The sequence below is a fragment of the Mobula birostris genome, chromosome 2 (assembly GCF_030028105.1).
Source record: "Mobula birostris isolate sMobBir1 chromosome 2, sMobBir1.hap1, whole genome shotgun sequence".
Taxonomy (NCBI): Eukaryota; Metazoa; Chordata; class Chondrichthyes; order Myliobatiformes; family Myliobatidae; genus Mobula; species Mobula birostris.
This window is the reverse complement of record NC_092371.1, coordinates 79,397,134-79,413,154: the sequence shown is the minus strand read 5'-3', so window position 1 is coordinate 79,413,154 and position 16,021 is coordinate 79,397,134. Positions and strand designations below refer to the sequence as shown.

The 16,021-nt window shown below is 43.9% G+C and overlaps 1 protein-coding gene across 1 annotated transcript in view; it reads left to right on the top strand.

The window, feature by feature from the left end:
- Window positions 1-16,021, top strand: part of LOC140210662 (deoxynucleoside triphosphate triphosphohydrolase SAMHD1-like) — a 70,031-nt gene that overhangs the window by 34,410 nt on the left and 19,600 nt on the right. Inside the window, exons 7-11 of the mRNA XM_072279825.1 lie at window positions 42-197; window positions 8,615-8,715; window positions 9,668-9,776; window positions 12,095-12,186; window positions 12,578-12,693. Of these exons, the coding sequence (XP_072135926.1) occupies window positions 42-197; window positions 8,615-8,715; window positions 9,668-9,776; window positions 12,095-12,186; window positions 12,578-12,693 (574 nt within the window). The remainder of the gene's footprint in view (window positions 1-41; window positions 198-8,614; window positions 8,716-9,667; window positions 9,777-12,094; window positions 12,187-12,577; window positions 12,694-16,021) is intronic.

Sequence of the window (16,021 nt, the reverse complement as noted above, 5' to 3'; positions counted from 1 at the left end):
AATGACGACTTGCTCTTTCCTCTGATTTGCTTTTGGTGCAGCACGAGGATGCTTCAGTAAAGATGTTCGACCATTTGATCTCCTCCAATAGCTTGAAAGTGGTGCTGGAAACGTATGGTCTGGTGTCACAAGATGTGACTTTTATAAAGGAACTGATCAGAGGTCCAGAAGTATGCAATGATTCTGAGGACTCAAAGGTAAGTGAGACTGTTGAACTATGGAAATTTTACGTGGGTTTATGTGCACCCAAAGAGAGCTAAATGATTGAATTAATTCTTTTCTCCCCTGATCACTACTATTCATTAGCACGATGGGGCTGTCACTGCTGTCGTTGGACTTGTCCAGTATTAGTAGACCTTGAATTGAGGAGGCAGTGATGAGTCAATCTCAGACATAAGGTGTGGAGCCATTGGTTAGGGGAACAGAGAGGAGGTTCTAGCAGTGAGAATGTAGTTCCAGGATTGTATATTCCCTCTCAGGGACATTTGAAACGAGTCAAAAGCATTCTTATGGGGAAGGGTGAACATCCAGAGGTCATGTCCAATGTCGGAATAAATAACGTAGGCAGGAGGGGTGACAAGGTCGTGTAGGGAGAGTTCAAGGGTTTATGCACTAATTTAAAGGAGAGGTTCTACATGGTGGTGATTTCAGGCTTGCTACCAGTGCCATGTGCAGGTGAGGCCAGAAGTAGAAAGATAATGCAGCTTAACACATAAGATGGTGCAGGAGGGAGGGCTTCACATTTCACATTGGACTCTCTTGAGGGGAAGGTGAGAGTTGTATAGAGAGGAGAGTTTGCACCTGTACTAGAGGGGGACTAATATCCTTTCTTGAAGGTTTGCTAGAGCTGCTCTGGGGAGTTTAAACTAGAGTCACAGGGGAATGGGAACCTGAGTGTTTGAGCAGCTAGTGGATGGGCTGCAGGGAATGAAGATGTTAAGCCTACATACAAACAAGGGAAACAGAACATTGATCACGGAGAGACTAATGTTCTGAGTTGCATCTATTTCAATGCAATGAGTAATGTAGGCAGTGAGACTTGGCTGCAGTAGGGGCAAGACTGGCAGCTCAGTGTTCCAGCCTTCTGTTGTTTTAGACATGATAGAGGGGGAGGTATTAAAGGAGGAGGGGTGGCATTATTAGTCAGTGAAAATGTCACAACTATACTGAGACAAGTCTCGCCTACTGAAACTATGGCACCGGAGGCAGGTGATGGGCAGAAGAGGAGAAGAAAGTAAGAGGGGACCCAGGACGGGAAATGGATAAAGAAAAGGAGGTGGGGGAGAAATTACTGGACATTATTGAAATTGATGGTTATGCTAACAGATTGGACGTTACCAGATAGAACATGAGTTGTTCCTCCTCTATGCTGAGTGTGGCCTCATTGAATCAGTAGAAGGAGGCCATGAAATGACATGTCAAAATGGAAATTCAAATCAAATTGGATGGCCATGGCAAAATCCCGAATGTGTGAGTACTGGATACAATAGGTGATCTGTGAGACTTGCAGGTGAAGTGTCACCTGACATGGAAGGACTGTTTAGGGCCCTGAATGATGGTGAGGGAGGTGTCCAGAGGGAGATAAGCAGATAGAGACAAGTGGACAGAGTCACATACAGAGTAATCCCTGTGGAATGCAGAGACTTGGTTCATGAACTGTCGTGGTCCGGTCCGTTGACCTCTCATTTCAGTGAGTTTCCTTCTCCCCGTGTTCCACTGGGCTCCTTGATTAGAACAGCTGATCCTCATTTGAACTGGCAGCATGAAAACTCCGGCTTATATCTACCTGTGGTTGGTTCGTCACCTCAGCAGTGCGACTTTGCTCGTTCCGAGCCGTCGAGAATGGGTCGAGTTGAGAGCCTGTCATCCGCAGTTCCTGGGTCGAGTCGAGAGCCTGTCGTCCGCAGTTCCTGGGTCGAGTCGAGAGCCTGCCATTCGCTGTTCCTGGGTTGAGCGGAGAGCCTGTCATCCGCAGTTCCTGGGTCAAGTCGAGAGCCTGTCGTCCGCAGTTCCTGGGTCGAGTCGAGAGCCTGTCATCCGCAGTTCCGGGGTCGAGTCGAGAGCCTGTCGTCCGCAGTTCCTGGGTCGAGTCGAGAGCCTGTCATCCACTGTTCCTGGATTGAGTGGAGAGCCTGTCGTCTGCTGTTCCTGGGTCGAGTCGAGAGCCTGTCGTCCAGCTGAGTTTTACCTGCTGTTTGCCGCTTCATATGCTACCCGTAGTCGAGATTTGAATGGACTGTCGTTGTTTGTTTTTGTCGTCTTGTGTCCGGCTGAGCATTGCAGGCCATTTGCCGCTGCTCTGAGCCGCGATACCAATTGTCTGTCATTGTTTGTTTTTGTGTCCGGCTGAGTATTGCAGGCAGTTTGCCACTGCTCTGAGCCGCGATGCGAATGGTCTCTCGTTGTTTGGTTTTGTCGCTCTGTGTTTCAGTCAAGTCCAAGTCCAGGCTTTGAGTCCAAGTCATGTCCAAGTCCGTCTCCGTGTCCAAGTCATGTCCAAGTCCGTCTCCGTGCCTGTGTCCTGCACTTGGGTCCTCATCCCACCGCTCATTGCAACATGAGAAATGTGCTTAGTGGTAGGATCCCTTTGTAGAAGTTCAGGAGAATGCTGTCCTGGATGCAGAGGCTCATGGGGTGGTGGGTAAGGTCCAGGGAAACACTATCCCCACTATGCTGGAGAGAAAATGGGTGCGGGTAGACATGCAGGAAATGAAGGAGATGCATTGATGGTCGATGATGGAAACCCTGTTCTCTGAAGGAGGAGGACATCTCAGCTGTTCCAGACCTGAAAGCCTCACCCTGAGAACAGATACAGAGATGGAGGATCTGAGAAAAGAGAATAGCATGTTTACAGGTGACAGTGTGGGCAGCTTTCGAGTCAAGGTAGCTGTAAGAGTCAGTAGCTTTCTGAAAGATGGTCTATCTCCAGAGATGGAGAGAGAGATGGTTAAAACGGAGAGAAGTGTCAGAGATGGAGCAAGTAAATTTGAGACGGATGTGAAAGTTGAAGGCAAAGTTGATGAAATTGCGGAGTTCAGCATGGGTGCAGGAAGCAGCACCAACGCAGTCATTGACCTAGCATAGAGAGAAGTGGGAAACATTTTGCGTATGGCGTTGGAACATGGACAGTGCCATGTTGATGACCAACAGGCAGATATTGTTGAGGCCCCTGTGGGTGCCCATGGCTACACCTTGGGGTTGCAGAGAGTGGACGGAGTTGAAGGGTAAATTGTTGAGGTTGAGAACGAGCTCTGCAAGACAGAGAAGGATGCTGGTGGAGAACTGTTTGGACTATTATTAGAAAGAAGTGGAGAGCTGTAAGGCCTTCCCGAGGGGAAAATAGAAGTGTTTAGGGACTGGACATCCATAGTGAAAATGTGGAGATCAGGTCCAGGGAATTTAAAGTGTTGAAATGATCGAGAGCATAGTGCAGCAGGTATAGATTGGAATGGATTGTTTTCTGTTTAAGAGATGCTTGGTAAATGGGAGGCCTTCAAGAGTGAAGTATCAAGAGTACTGAGTTTGTATGTCCTTGCTAGGTTTCAAAAGGTACATTTAATGGCAGAGAAATATACATCCTGAAATTCTTTTCCTTCGCAAACATCCACGAAAACAGAGGAGTGCCCCAAAGAATGAATGACAGTTAAATGTTAGAACCCCAAATCACCCCCCAGCTTCCCTCCTCCCACGCATAAGCAGCAGCAAAGCAATGACTTATTTATTGCATCTTTCTTTGATGATCGAAAACCGGCATGGATTAGAAAAGAACTAGATAAGATAGGAGAAAATATACCTGAAGATTTTATATATAAATGGGAATCTAAATGGATACAGGAAAAGAAAGAATCTCCTATATTAAAACATTTGATTGATCTATGGAATAAGACAAATGTTGATAATGAAATACAGAAATCTTTATTAGCAAGGAGACCTTTGTTCCAAAACAGACTTATTCCTTTTACAATGTATAATCAACTTTTATATAATTGGTACCAAAAAGGGATTAGATCTATAGGAGACTGTTATGATCGAGGTATATTGATGTCATTTGAACAACTAAAGAATAAATATAAGATATCAAATAACATTTTCTTTTGTTACCTTCAGTTAAGGGCTTACTTAAGAGGCAAGCTGGGTCGAACAATGTTTTTGCCAAAACCTAATGAAATTGAAATTTTAATTCAAAAAGGAAAAATATTAAAAATTATTTCTTGTATGTATAATTTGATTCAAAAACAGACAATTAAACAAGGAATCCACAAGTCAAAACAAAAAGAGGAAACGGATCTGAATATTAATATTGATGAAACAAATTGGTCAAGACTGTCTTGACAGTATGACAAATACAATAAGCGTTTGACTTGGATTAGTACAATATAATTTTTTACACCAATTATATATTACACCACAAATAAATAGATTAAATTCAAATCTATCTGATCAATGCTTTTGGTGTAATCAAGAAACTGGTACTTTCTTACATCCTACTTGGTCTTGTTCTAAAATTCAACCTTTTTGGATAAATTAAGAGTCTTATTGGAACAAATTACTGGAACTCAATTTCCACATAACCCTATATTATTTCTATTAGGTGATATTGAAGGGATAAAACCAAAACTTAAATTGAATAAATATCAGAAAGAATTCATAAAAATTGCACTGGCAGTAGCTAAGAAGGCTATAGCAGTTACTTGGAAATCTGATTCGTATTTAAGTATGAATCATTGGAACAATGAAATGTCTAGTTGTATTCCACTTGAAAAAATTACTTATAATTTAAGAGATAAATATGAAACAGTTTTGAATATTTGGCGCCCTTATTTACAAAAGATAGGATGGCATATTTAGTTGCTCCGATGATAAAGATCTTGGTCCCTTTTGGAAAGTAATAAATAAATACACTAAATTTATTTTGAATCCCATGGAGCATGTGGAGACCTTCCAATATCCAGGCAGTTCTTCTTTTTTTTTATTCTTTCTTTCTTTTCTTTTTAGGTAGGAGTATATATCGTGGGGAAGGGTTAAGGGGAGGGGGGAGGGTAGATATTATCTTTTCATGTATTCACTTTGAAAACTCAATAAAAATTATACTAAAAAAAAGAATGCTTTCTACGGTGCATCTGTAAAAAAATAGTGAGTGTTTTAGGGGACAGGCCAAATTTCTTTAGTATTCTCAGGAAGTAAAGGCAGTCTGAAGGCACGCTAGTTTTCCAGGCCGTGTCCTTGGCATATCGGAAAACAGCCAGTCATGAGGCCTTGAACTGAGGTTAGTGTGTAACTCCAGGTCAGAGTCTTCAAAAGAACCTGAGAGGGGAAAATAGAGATATCAAAGATAGAATAAAGCTGTTTTCGAAGATGCAAGTGTAACCCTCACGTTCTGTCGGCTGTGTAAGTCGAGAGGATCCAATCTCTGGCCCTGCCAAACGTGTGAAATTGAGGTGCAAAACCTCCTGTTTGTGTGGATGCTGTGTGATTTGTTACCCTGTTACTAATTAACAGTACACCATATGCAATTAAACGATTTAGCTATATAATTCTTAATTTGCCGAAAGGGTTAGTGAAGAAAACAAAAAGGGCCCATTTTAATAAAACACTCCAATGTGCACAAGTTGGAGCTCATGGTTTCCCTTTCACCAAACCTCCGTCGATTTCCCCGGGCTTCGTTGACTCCCAGCCCCACTCCAATTCCACTCCTTTCTGGTGTCTATGACCTCTCCTTTCTGGCGTCTTCACTCTCCATCTCCCGCCAAACAAAGGACCCAGATCACCTTGGTGTCGGGCACACAGCACGAAAACATGCTCCCCTCATTGGACAGCTCACATTCCAAAGCGCCCATTATCTCGAACCATAACCCAAACACTGCCTGTACAGAAAGACCATTACATTAGCGGTGAAACCTTTCCCAGGGTGTTACACAAGCAAAGGAGTCACCATTAGGTGCAATCTTCCTCTTAAGCTTGCCTTAGAATAAAAGGCAAGTCTAACAGGCTTGGAAACCCTTGGATTTGAGGAATATTGAGGTCTTTGTTAGGAGGAAGAGAACAAAAGGAAAGCTAATGCTATTCCATTGTTCCAGAAAGGCTCTAAGAATAAACCAGTAATTTATAGGCTGCTGAGTCAGATACCAGGAGTGGGTGAATTATTCTAATGCATTGTAATGGAGGGGATGTGTAAGTATTAGGCATAGTCAGTATGGCTTTTTGTGCGGGAGGTCATGTCTAAACATTCTTATTCAATTTTTTGAGGGGGTTATCAGGAAAGTTAATGAAGGAAAGGTCGTGAACATTATCTATGTGGACTTTAGCAAGGCGTTTCACAAGGTGCTGCAGGGAGGTTGTTCAACAAGGTTCAGTTGCTTGGCATTGAGGATAAAGTAGTAAATGGTTTCTGCATTGGCTCGCTGGGAGAAGCCAGGGCTGGTAGTAGACTTCTCCTACTAGCAGATGGAACCTAGTGATGAATGGTGTCCCTCAGGGATCAGTGCTGGTTTCTTGTTTTTGTCGTTTATATAGAAACATAGAAAACAAACAGCACAATACAGGTCCTTTGGCCCACAAAGCTGTGCCAAACATGTCCCTACACTAGAACTACCTAGGCTTTACCCATAGCCCTCTATTTTTTTAAACTCTATGTAGCTATCCAGGAGTCTCTTAAAAGACCCTATCATTTCCGTCTACACTACCACCGCCGGCAGCCCATTCCACGCACTCGCCACTCTCTGCGTTAAGACTTACCCCTGACATCTCCTCTGTACCTACTTCCAAGCACCTTAAAGCTGTGCCCTCTCGTACTAGCCAATTCAGCCCTGGTAAAGCCTCTGACTATCCACACGATCAATGCCTCTCATTATCTTGTACACCTCTATCAATTCACCTCTCATCCTCCGTCGCTCCAAGGAGAAAAGGCCGAGTTCACTCAAACTATTCTCATAAGGCATGCTCCCCAATCCAGGCAACATCCTTGTAAATCTCCTCCGCTCCCTTTCTATAGTTTCCACATTCTTCCTATAGTGAGGTGACCAGAACCGAGCACAGTATTCCAAGTGGGGCCTCCAGGTAGCTGTAACATTACCTCTCGGCTTTTAAACTCAATCCCACAGTTCATGAAGGCAATGCACCATATGCCTTCTTAACCACAGAGTCAACCTGCGTAGCAGCTTTGAGTGTTCTATGGACTCGGAGCCCAAGATCCCTCTGATCCTCCACACTGCCAAGAATCTAACCATTAATATAGTATTTGCCATCATATTTGACTTACCAGAATGAACCACCTCACACTTATCTTGTTGAACTCCATCTGCCAATTCTCAGCCCAGTTTTGCATCCTGTCAATGCCCCGCTGTAACCTCTGATAGCCCTCCACACTATCCACAACACACCCAACGTTTGTGTCATCAGCAGATTTACTAATCCTTCCCTCCGCTTCTTCATCCAGGTCATTTATAAAAATCAGAAAGTGTAGGGGTCCCAGAACAGATCACTGAAGCACACCACTGGTCACCGACCTCTATGCAGAATATGACCCATCTACAAACATTCTTTGCCTTCTGTGGGCAAGCCAGTTCTGGATCCACAAAGCAATGTCTCCTTGGACCCCATGCCTCCTTACTTTCTCAATAAGCCTTGCATGGGGTACCTTATCAAATGCCTTGCAAAAATCCATGTACACTACATCTATGGCTCTACCTTCAATCAGGCTCGTAAGGCATGACCTGCCTTTGACAAAGCCATGCTGACTATTCCCAATCATATTATGCCTCTCCAAATGTTCATAAATCCTGCCTCTCAGGATCTTCTCCATCAACTTACCAACCACTGAAGTAAGAGGCCTAAAAAGGCCTATAATTTCCTGGGATATTTCTACTTCTTTTCTTGAGTAAGGGAACAACATCCACAACCCTCCAATCCTCCAGAACCTCTCCCACCCTCAATGATGATGCAAAGATCATTGCCAGAGGCTCAGCAATCTCCTCCCTCACTTCCCACAGAGGCCTGGGGTACATCCGGTCCAGTCCCAGTGACTTATCCAACTTGATGTTTTCCAAAAGCTCCAGCACATCCTCTTTCTTAATATCTACATTCTCAAGCTTTTCAGTCCACTGCAAGTCATCCTTACAATCGCCAACACACATAAAAGTTGCTGGTGAACGCAGCAGGCCAGACAGCATCTCTAGGAAGAGGTAGAGTCGACGTTTCGGGCCGAGACCCTTCGTCAGGACTAACTGAAAGAAGAGCTAGCAGAGATTTGAAAGTGGAATCCGAAATGATAGAAGACAGGAGGGGGAGGGATGGAGACAAGAGCTGGACAGGTGATTGGCAAAAGGGATGTGAGAGGATCATGGGACAGGAGGCCCAGGGAGAAAGAAAAGGGGGAGTGAGGGAAGCCCCGAGGATGAGCAAAGGGTATAGTGAGAGGGACAGAGGGAGAAAAAGGAGAGAGAGAAAAAGAATGTGTGTATATAAATAAATTTAAAAAACGGATGGGGTATGAGGGGGAGGTGGGGCATTAGCAGAAGTTTGAGAAGTTAATTCAATTGGGAGAGCCTGAGTGGTGGATCCATCTTCACTCTCCTGTGTGCTGCTCAGCACTAACTCTGCCATCTCGTCTCCCCAGTGGCCGTACGAAGGTCGTCCTCAGGAGAAAAGATTTCTGTATGAAATCGTTGCCAATAAGCGAACTGGGATTGATGTCGATAAGTGGGATTATTTTGCCAGGTATGTAGGCCTCTCTGTAGTCTTCATCAACCGCTTTCGAGTGTTTGTCATCTCTGACTTTTCTCAGTGTGAGCTTACCAGGCACATGGTTTGGTTAATTTGGACCAGGCTTAATTGTTTCTGCTGGTAGCTTAATGTTTGAAAATCAGAAATGGCCAAGTCGTGGTCAAGTTCAGTCCTGCCGAAGGGTTTCAGCCCGAAGCATCAGCTATATTCTTTTTCATAGATGTTGCCTGGTTTGCTGAGTTCCGTCAGCATGTTGTGTGTGTTGCTCAGATTTTCAGCATCTGCAGATTTTCTTTTGTTTGAAGTTGTGTGTGTGTGTCCTCCATTCCCTCTTACACCCACCATTGCTTCTTCAGAAAACTGAATTAATTCAACCTGTTTCCCATTGATCCTCACTGGTTTTTGTTGATGCACTACTGCATCCTGACTGGATCACAGTTTGATATGGAAATGCTCTGTCTGGGACTGCATGGAATTGCAGAGAGATACAGACGCAGCTCTGGCCAACATGAAACCCGGCTTCCTCTCCATGGACTCTATCTGCAGCTACAGCCCCCACCCCCGGAGATTCTCTCGTCTTCTCCTTCCATTGAGCAGGATATGGAAAAGCTTGAAACTGTACCTCCGTATTCAGACAGCTTCATTCTACTGTTATTGCAATGTTGAACAGTCCTGTTGAATGATAAAGGTGAATGCTTGCTCTCCCAATCTACCTTGTTGCAGCCCTCACACATCATTTGTCTGCCTGCACTTTCTCTGTAACTGTATTTTGCCTTCTGTTATTGCTTTTCCTTTTCTCCTACTTTGACAAAGTTGTCTCTTAGGATAATCTGATTCGATGGCAAGGGAAACAAAGCTTTTCACTGTATCTCGGTACATGTCACAATAAACCAGTTACCAAAGAAATGGCAGAGGCTGCTATTAATGTGTCTTCTTGTCTCTGAAGGGACAGTTACTATCTTGGAATCCGGAACAACTTTGACTATCAACGCATCCTGAAGTATTCTCGAGTCTGTGAAGTCGACAACATGAAGATCATATGCACTCGAGATAAGGTGATGGATGTTTTGAGAAACAGCAGAGTCCCTTAAGTTTGGTTTGAAAATCCTTGGCTTATCCAGCCTGAACTAAATTTAACTGTTGTATATTGTCAGTCAGAAATATTATCTCAAAGCACCATGGAGAAGTACACACGAAAGATTCTACACATACTGGAAATCCAGAGTAACACAAACGAAGTGCTAGAGGAACTTGGGAGGCCAGGCAGCTTCGACAGAGGGAAATAAAGGACCAATGTTTTGGGCTGAGACCCTACATCAAGACCAGAAAGGAAATGAGAAGAAGCTGTTGGGGGGGTGGGTAAGGGAAAGAGTACAAGCTGGAAGCTGACAGGTGAAGTCAGGTGGGGGAAAGGTAGGTGAGTGGGGACGGGGGAGGGGGATAAAGTGAGTAACTGGGAACTAATGGGTCGAAAAGGTAATAGGCCGAAGAAGATATCTGATAGGAGAGGAGAGTGGAACATGGAGAAAGGGAATGAAGACGAACACCAGAGAGAGGTTTTGAAGACAGAATATAATATTAATGGTAAGACTCTTGGCAGTGCGGAGGATCTGAGAGATCATGGGGTCTGTATCCATGGGACATTCAAAGATGCTGCACAAGCTGACAGTGTTGTTAAAATGGCGTATGGTATTCATCAACCCTGGGATTGAGTTCAAGATTCACGAGGTAATGTTAGAGCTATATAAGGCCTTGGTCAGACCCCACTTGGAGTATTGTGCTCAGTTCTGGTCACCTCACTACAGGAAGGATGTGGATACTATAGAAAGAGTACAGAGGAGATTTACAAGAATGTTGCCTGGTTTGGAAGGCATAGCTTATGAGAATAGTTTGAGTGAACTTGACCTTCTCTCCTTGGAGCGACAGAGGACAAGAGGTGACCTGATACAGGTGTATAAGATCATAAGGGGCATTGATCGTGTGGATAGCCAGAGGCTTATTCCCAGGGCTGAAATGGCTAACACGAAGGGGCATAGTTTTAAGGTGCTTGGAAATAAGTTCCAAGAGGATGTCAGCGGTAGCTTTTTCACACAGAGAGTCGTGGGTGCATGGAATGCATTGCCGGCAGTAGTGGTGTAAACGGACACAATAGGGTCTTTTAAGAGCCTCTTAGATAGGTACATGGAGCTTAGAAGAATAGAAGGCGATGCAAGAGGGAAATTCTAGGCAATTTCTACACCAGGTTGCGTAGTTGGCACAACATCGTGGGCCGAAGGGCCTGTAATGTGTTGTTGATTTCTATGTTTCTGTGTGATAACTGGCTTTGCACAAAGCTGAACATCAAAGAACAGCTGAGATCACAATGGGGGATCAGTGAGAATGGGTCTGACTGAACTACGGTAGAAGAGAAGATTTAAACTTTTCGGTAGCCATAACTAGTACAGGGTTAATGGTTCTATTCTTAGCACCGAGGAGGAACAGAGAGGTCTTTGAATCCACATTCACAGCCCTCACATTCACAGCCCTCAAAGTTACTGCACTAGTTGATAAGATTATTAAGAAGGAATATGGTTTGTTGGTCTTCAGTAGTCATAGAATTGAGTTCCAGAGTCATGAGGTAATGGTTTTCTCCTAGAATGAAGGAGGATGAGAAATGACTTGATAGAAGGGTATAAGATGATAAGAGGCGTAGGTAGAGTGGACTGCCAGAGACTTTTTACCACAGCAGAAAGGGATAATACAAGGGGACATAACTTTAAGGTGATTGTAGTGAAATATAGTTAGGTGTCAGAGGTAGGTTTGGCTGACTAAGAGTGATGGGTGTGTGGACTGTTCTGTCAGGCGTTGTGGTAGAGGCCAATACATTATGGATATTTATGGTACTCTTAGATAGGCAATGGATGGAAGGAAAACGGAGGGTTATGTAGGAGGGAGGTGTTGGATTGATTGTGGAGTAGTTTCAATGGTCAGCACTGTGGTGTAGTGGTCTATGTTCTCACTCATTCAGAACTTGCTGACCATTTAGAAATGCATCTGCAGATATAAAAACAATTTAAAGTTAAACATGGAAAATTAAGCAAAATGGGGAGGAGGGGCCACAACTAATAGAAGTACAGAGATTTAAGAGTGGTGTTGGGACAGCAGTCAATTTACAGGAATGGCTGTTGGACAATAATTTGACATTAAAATCCCTGAATGAATGGGGTATGTGATGGAGCAGCGATATTCGCATCTGTCTGATCTGCGAACGGGCATAAAAGTCATCATCATGAGATTGGTGAATAACTTGCATGTAGACACACTTCAATGCCTGGGATCTGTTCCTGACACATACAGGGTGAAGTGATCTCTCATTTTCCATCTTGTTCTACAGGTAGCTGGCGACTTGTACAACATGTTTTACACACGTAACATCTTGCATCGCAGGGCCTATCAGCACAAAGTGGTCAACATCATTGAGAGCATGTGAGTATTCCTGCAGTGTGGCTGGTACGGTGCTTTCACTCATTTTACACCCTTGCGTCCACCCACTCATCTTCTCCCAGCCCTTGTGCTGGTGAAAGGCACTGGCCTGTGTGAAAGGCACTGTGACCACGTGGGTCAGCCTTTGGCTACTAACTGACAGATAATTTGGTCACGCCCTTTACTAACCAGAACGTGGTGTGTTTGTTTCAGTGTTTACTCGGGTGTTGCTGATGAGTAGTGAATTTGAAGACATGTTTCCTTCACATTCCTCTCCTATAACCCAAGTATGCTGAGGCCATTCCCACATCCATTTCTTGTGTTTGCTGTCAACATCATGAGGAGGCTGTGGGACAACAGTACTGACACGATTCTAAACATGTTCATCCATTAGGATCACGGAAGCAATGGTGTTGGCAGATCCACACATCCTGATCAGCGGCTCGGGTGGGAACCAGTATACAATGTCAACAGCCATTGATGACATGGAGGCTTACACCAAACTCACAGGTGGGTACTTTTGTACTTAAGTTTGGTTAGAATTTACTCTTTAATCCCAGATTTCACTTCACAGGACAAGGCCATCCAGCCATTGCTAACGGACAGCTTCTATGAACAGCTGCAATTGGAGGTAGAGTTAACACCATGCTATGGAATAATCATCATCATGGGAGATCTAAACACCAAAGTGGGGAATAACTAAGGCCTGTAATGTGCTGTAGATTTCTGTGTTCTATTAACTTGCACTTCACTAGGGTCATGGGCACCATAGATGTGAAACGATGAATAACAATGGTGAAAGGCTGTTAAAATTCTGTGCCATGAACAATCTAGCCAAAGTAGGGACCCTCTTTCCACACCATGAAATCCATAAACTGACATGGTGCTCACCCAGCAGCGTGACAAGAACCAGTTTGATCAACGGCCCACTCCAAGATGGTGCTGGTGTACATTGGCGACTCTCAGCAGGCTGCAGGAAATTGTACTTGTTCTCCTCTTAAATATACTCCTTTTGAATCACTCTTACTGCATCTGCAGAATATAAATTTCCTCTTAAAAACAGACAATGAAATTACATCAATGATCTTCAGATCACACGTTCGACAATTGAATACGGACCGGTTCAGCGTGGCACCTTTAAGGGTCAACGGCATGGCTGAAAGCACGGCAGGAGAGATTGAATTCAAACCAGGCTGAAGTGCAGGGGGATGAGGCCTCCTCTCCCCACCATCTTGTTGGTGAACGTGCAGTCGCTGGAAAATAAGATTGACAATCTCAGGACAAGGCTGCTGTCTCAGAGGGAGATAAGGCAGGTCTCAGTTGTTGTTGCACTGAAACTTGGTTAAGTGTAGACACACCTGACGCAGTGGTATGACCGGAAGGTTTTAAGGTTTTCAGAACAGATTGAACCTTCAACTCTGAGAAGGGAAAAGGTGGCAGCATAAGCTTTTCAGTCAATTCTCTTAAGCAGATCGACTTTGGGTTATTTCAACTTCTTGTCCCTTGAATGAGGACAATTAATGATTAAATGTAGACCATTCTACATGGAGATCTCCTCCGTGATCCTGACTGCAGTTTACATACCACCAGCGGCTGATTATAAGCAAACATTTGTGAAACTGCATGAAGCTGTCTGTGAACAAGAAACAGACCATCCTGATGCATTGTAAATGATAGTCAGTGACTTTAACCAGGTCTGTTTGAAGGGAAATCTGCCCAATTATCACTTGCATGTAACCTGTTGCACCAGAGGTCCCAACACACCAGACTACTGCTACACTACAATGCAGAAAGCCCGTTGTTTGTTCCGGAGACCACATTTTGGCAAGTGGGATCATTTGGCTGCACTTCCACTACCTGAATACAGACAGAGACTAAAGAGCAAGACTCCAGACATCAAGACAAGTAAGAGGTGTCTTCGGGAGGCAGAGGAATGGCCACAGGATTGCCTTGAGTCAGCGGACTGGGCCGTGTTCAAGAACTCATCTGAGGTGCTGAGTGACTTTGCCAGAGTCATTACAAACTTTATTAAAACAGCAATGGATGAGTGTGTCCCCACAAAATCCTTCAGGGTTTTCGCCAATCAGAAGCCCTGGATGAACAATGAAATCTGGAATTTGCTAGGAGCTGCATCAGAGGCATTCAAGTTTGGAGATCAAGAATGCTACAAAAAGTGTAGGTATGATCTCTGGAAAGCTGTCTCTCAGGCGAAGTGGAGATTCTGGACTAGACTGGAATCAAAGAGGGATGCTCCACAGCTGTGACAGAGTTTGAATGCCATAATCTCCTACAAAGTTAAATCTTGTGACGTTGGGAACAGCAGAACTTCACTTCCATATGAGCTCAATGCTAACCCGTCGTCATTTCATACAATGATCCTCCGGAAGAAACTCTGTATTTTCTGGCCAAGAAGGTTCTCCAACCATGCCCTTCTCTTTCAGTGTCATCAAGAGGACTTGGCCACAATCATCATGAGGAAACATTGGAGATGGATTTGGCACATGATGATAAGAGAGGCCAACTCCATCACCAAGACAGTACTTCATTGGACCCCTGAAGGGTGGAGGAAACACAAGAGACCAAAGACAACTTGATGCCACATCACTGAGGCAGGAATGAGGACCCTGAATTACATCTGGGGCAGAATAGAGAAGATGACCATGGACAGACAGAGATTGTGGATCTTCTTTGCTGGGTAACAGGCAGTAGCTACAAAATAAAACAAATTATACACAATCAACCTGGTCATAGTATTGGTAAATGTGGTGACTAGGCTTGTGTCAGCTGCTTCAAGAACCGAATGGTTGAAGAACAGTGGCTGTTCCGGAACTTCACTACGTACACATTACTGCACCTTTCGATTACTCCTCCAGGCAGAAGGCAGTGAGACTTCCCTTCAAACAAGTGAAGAAAGTAAGAATCCAGAGTAACAGAAGACCATTTGGTCCATCGAACATTCTCTGCTATTGAAGACCATGGCAAAAATTCTATCTCTGCAGCATCTCTGTATTCCTTGATTCCCTTACAAAAGTCCACTGTGGGCAATGTACTCAGAGGATGGGTGATGTAATGGTTGGTGTCAGGGTCTGTAGTCTAAAACTATAACATTGAGAGATTTTAAGCAGAAAACTGTACATTACTAATCACTTTTCTAAATTAATGCAAAATCATCTCTCTTTTTTGGAAAAGTACAAACTCCTTGGACGCAGATCTTGAAGCAGACTGTTAACATCCGGTCTCCTGGCATTCAGGATGAGTTAGTAAATTGGATTTTACATTGGCTTCATAGGTGAACCCTGAGAGTAGTTTGTAGATTGTTGTCTCGCTAACTGGAGGCCTGTGACTAGTGTGGTGTAGGGATCGGTGCTGAGTCCATTGTTGTTTGTCATCTATATGTCGGCATTCTGCAGTTCAGCTCATTTAGAGGATGATAAGTAATATTTTGATTTCTGTACTGCTACTCTTGCTGCTATTGAGATTTGTTTTTCCTTTTGTGATGTGTTTGTGCTAGTTCCAGTAGTGTTTACTTGTGGCCTTGCACATGTGTGTCATCTCTTTGGTTTAGGAATATATATGTGAAACCCTGATCTGAACCAGGAAAAAGCACATAATGAATTTTTAAACAATTATAAGAATCATAAAATGAATCTCAATAGCAGTAAGTAATAGCAATGTAGAAATCAAAATAATCCTTATCGTCCTCTAAATGAGCTGACCTGTGAAATGCTGACAGACTTTCACGCAGCCTCTCCTCTGTCTAAGTCCAAGTTTAATTCTGACTCAACATACTCTGACTCTCTCAATGTACTGTTCCCTATCACAACACTGGCCACCAGTC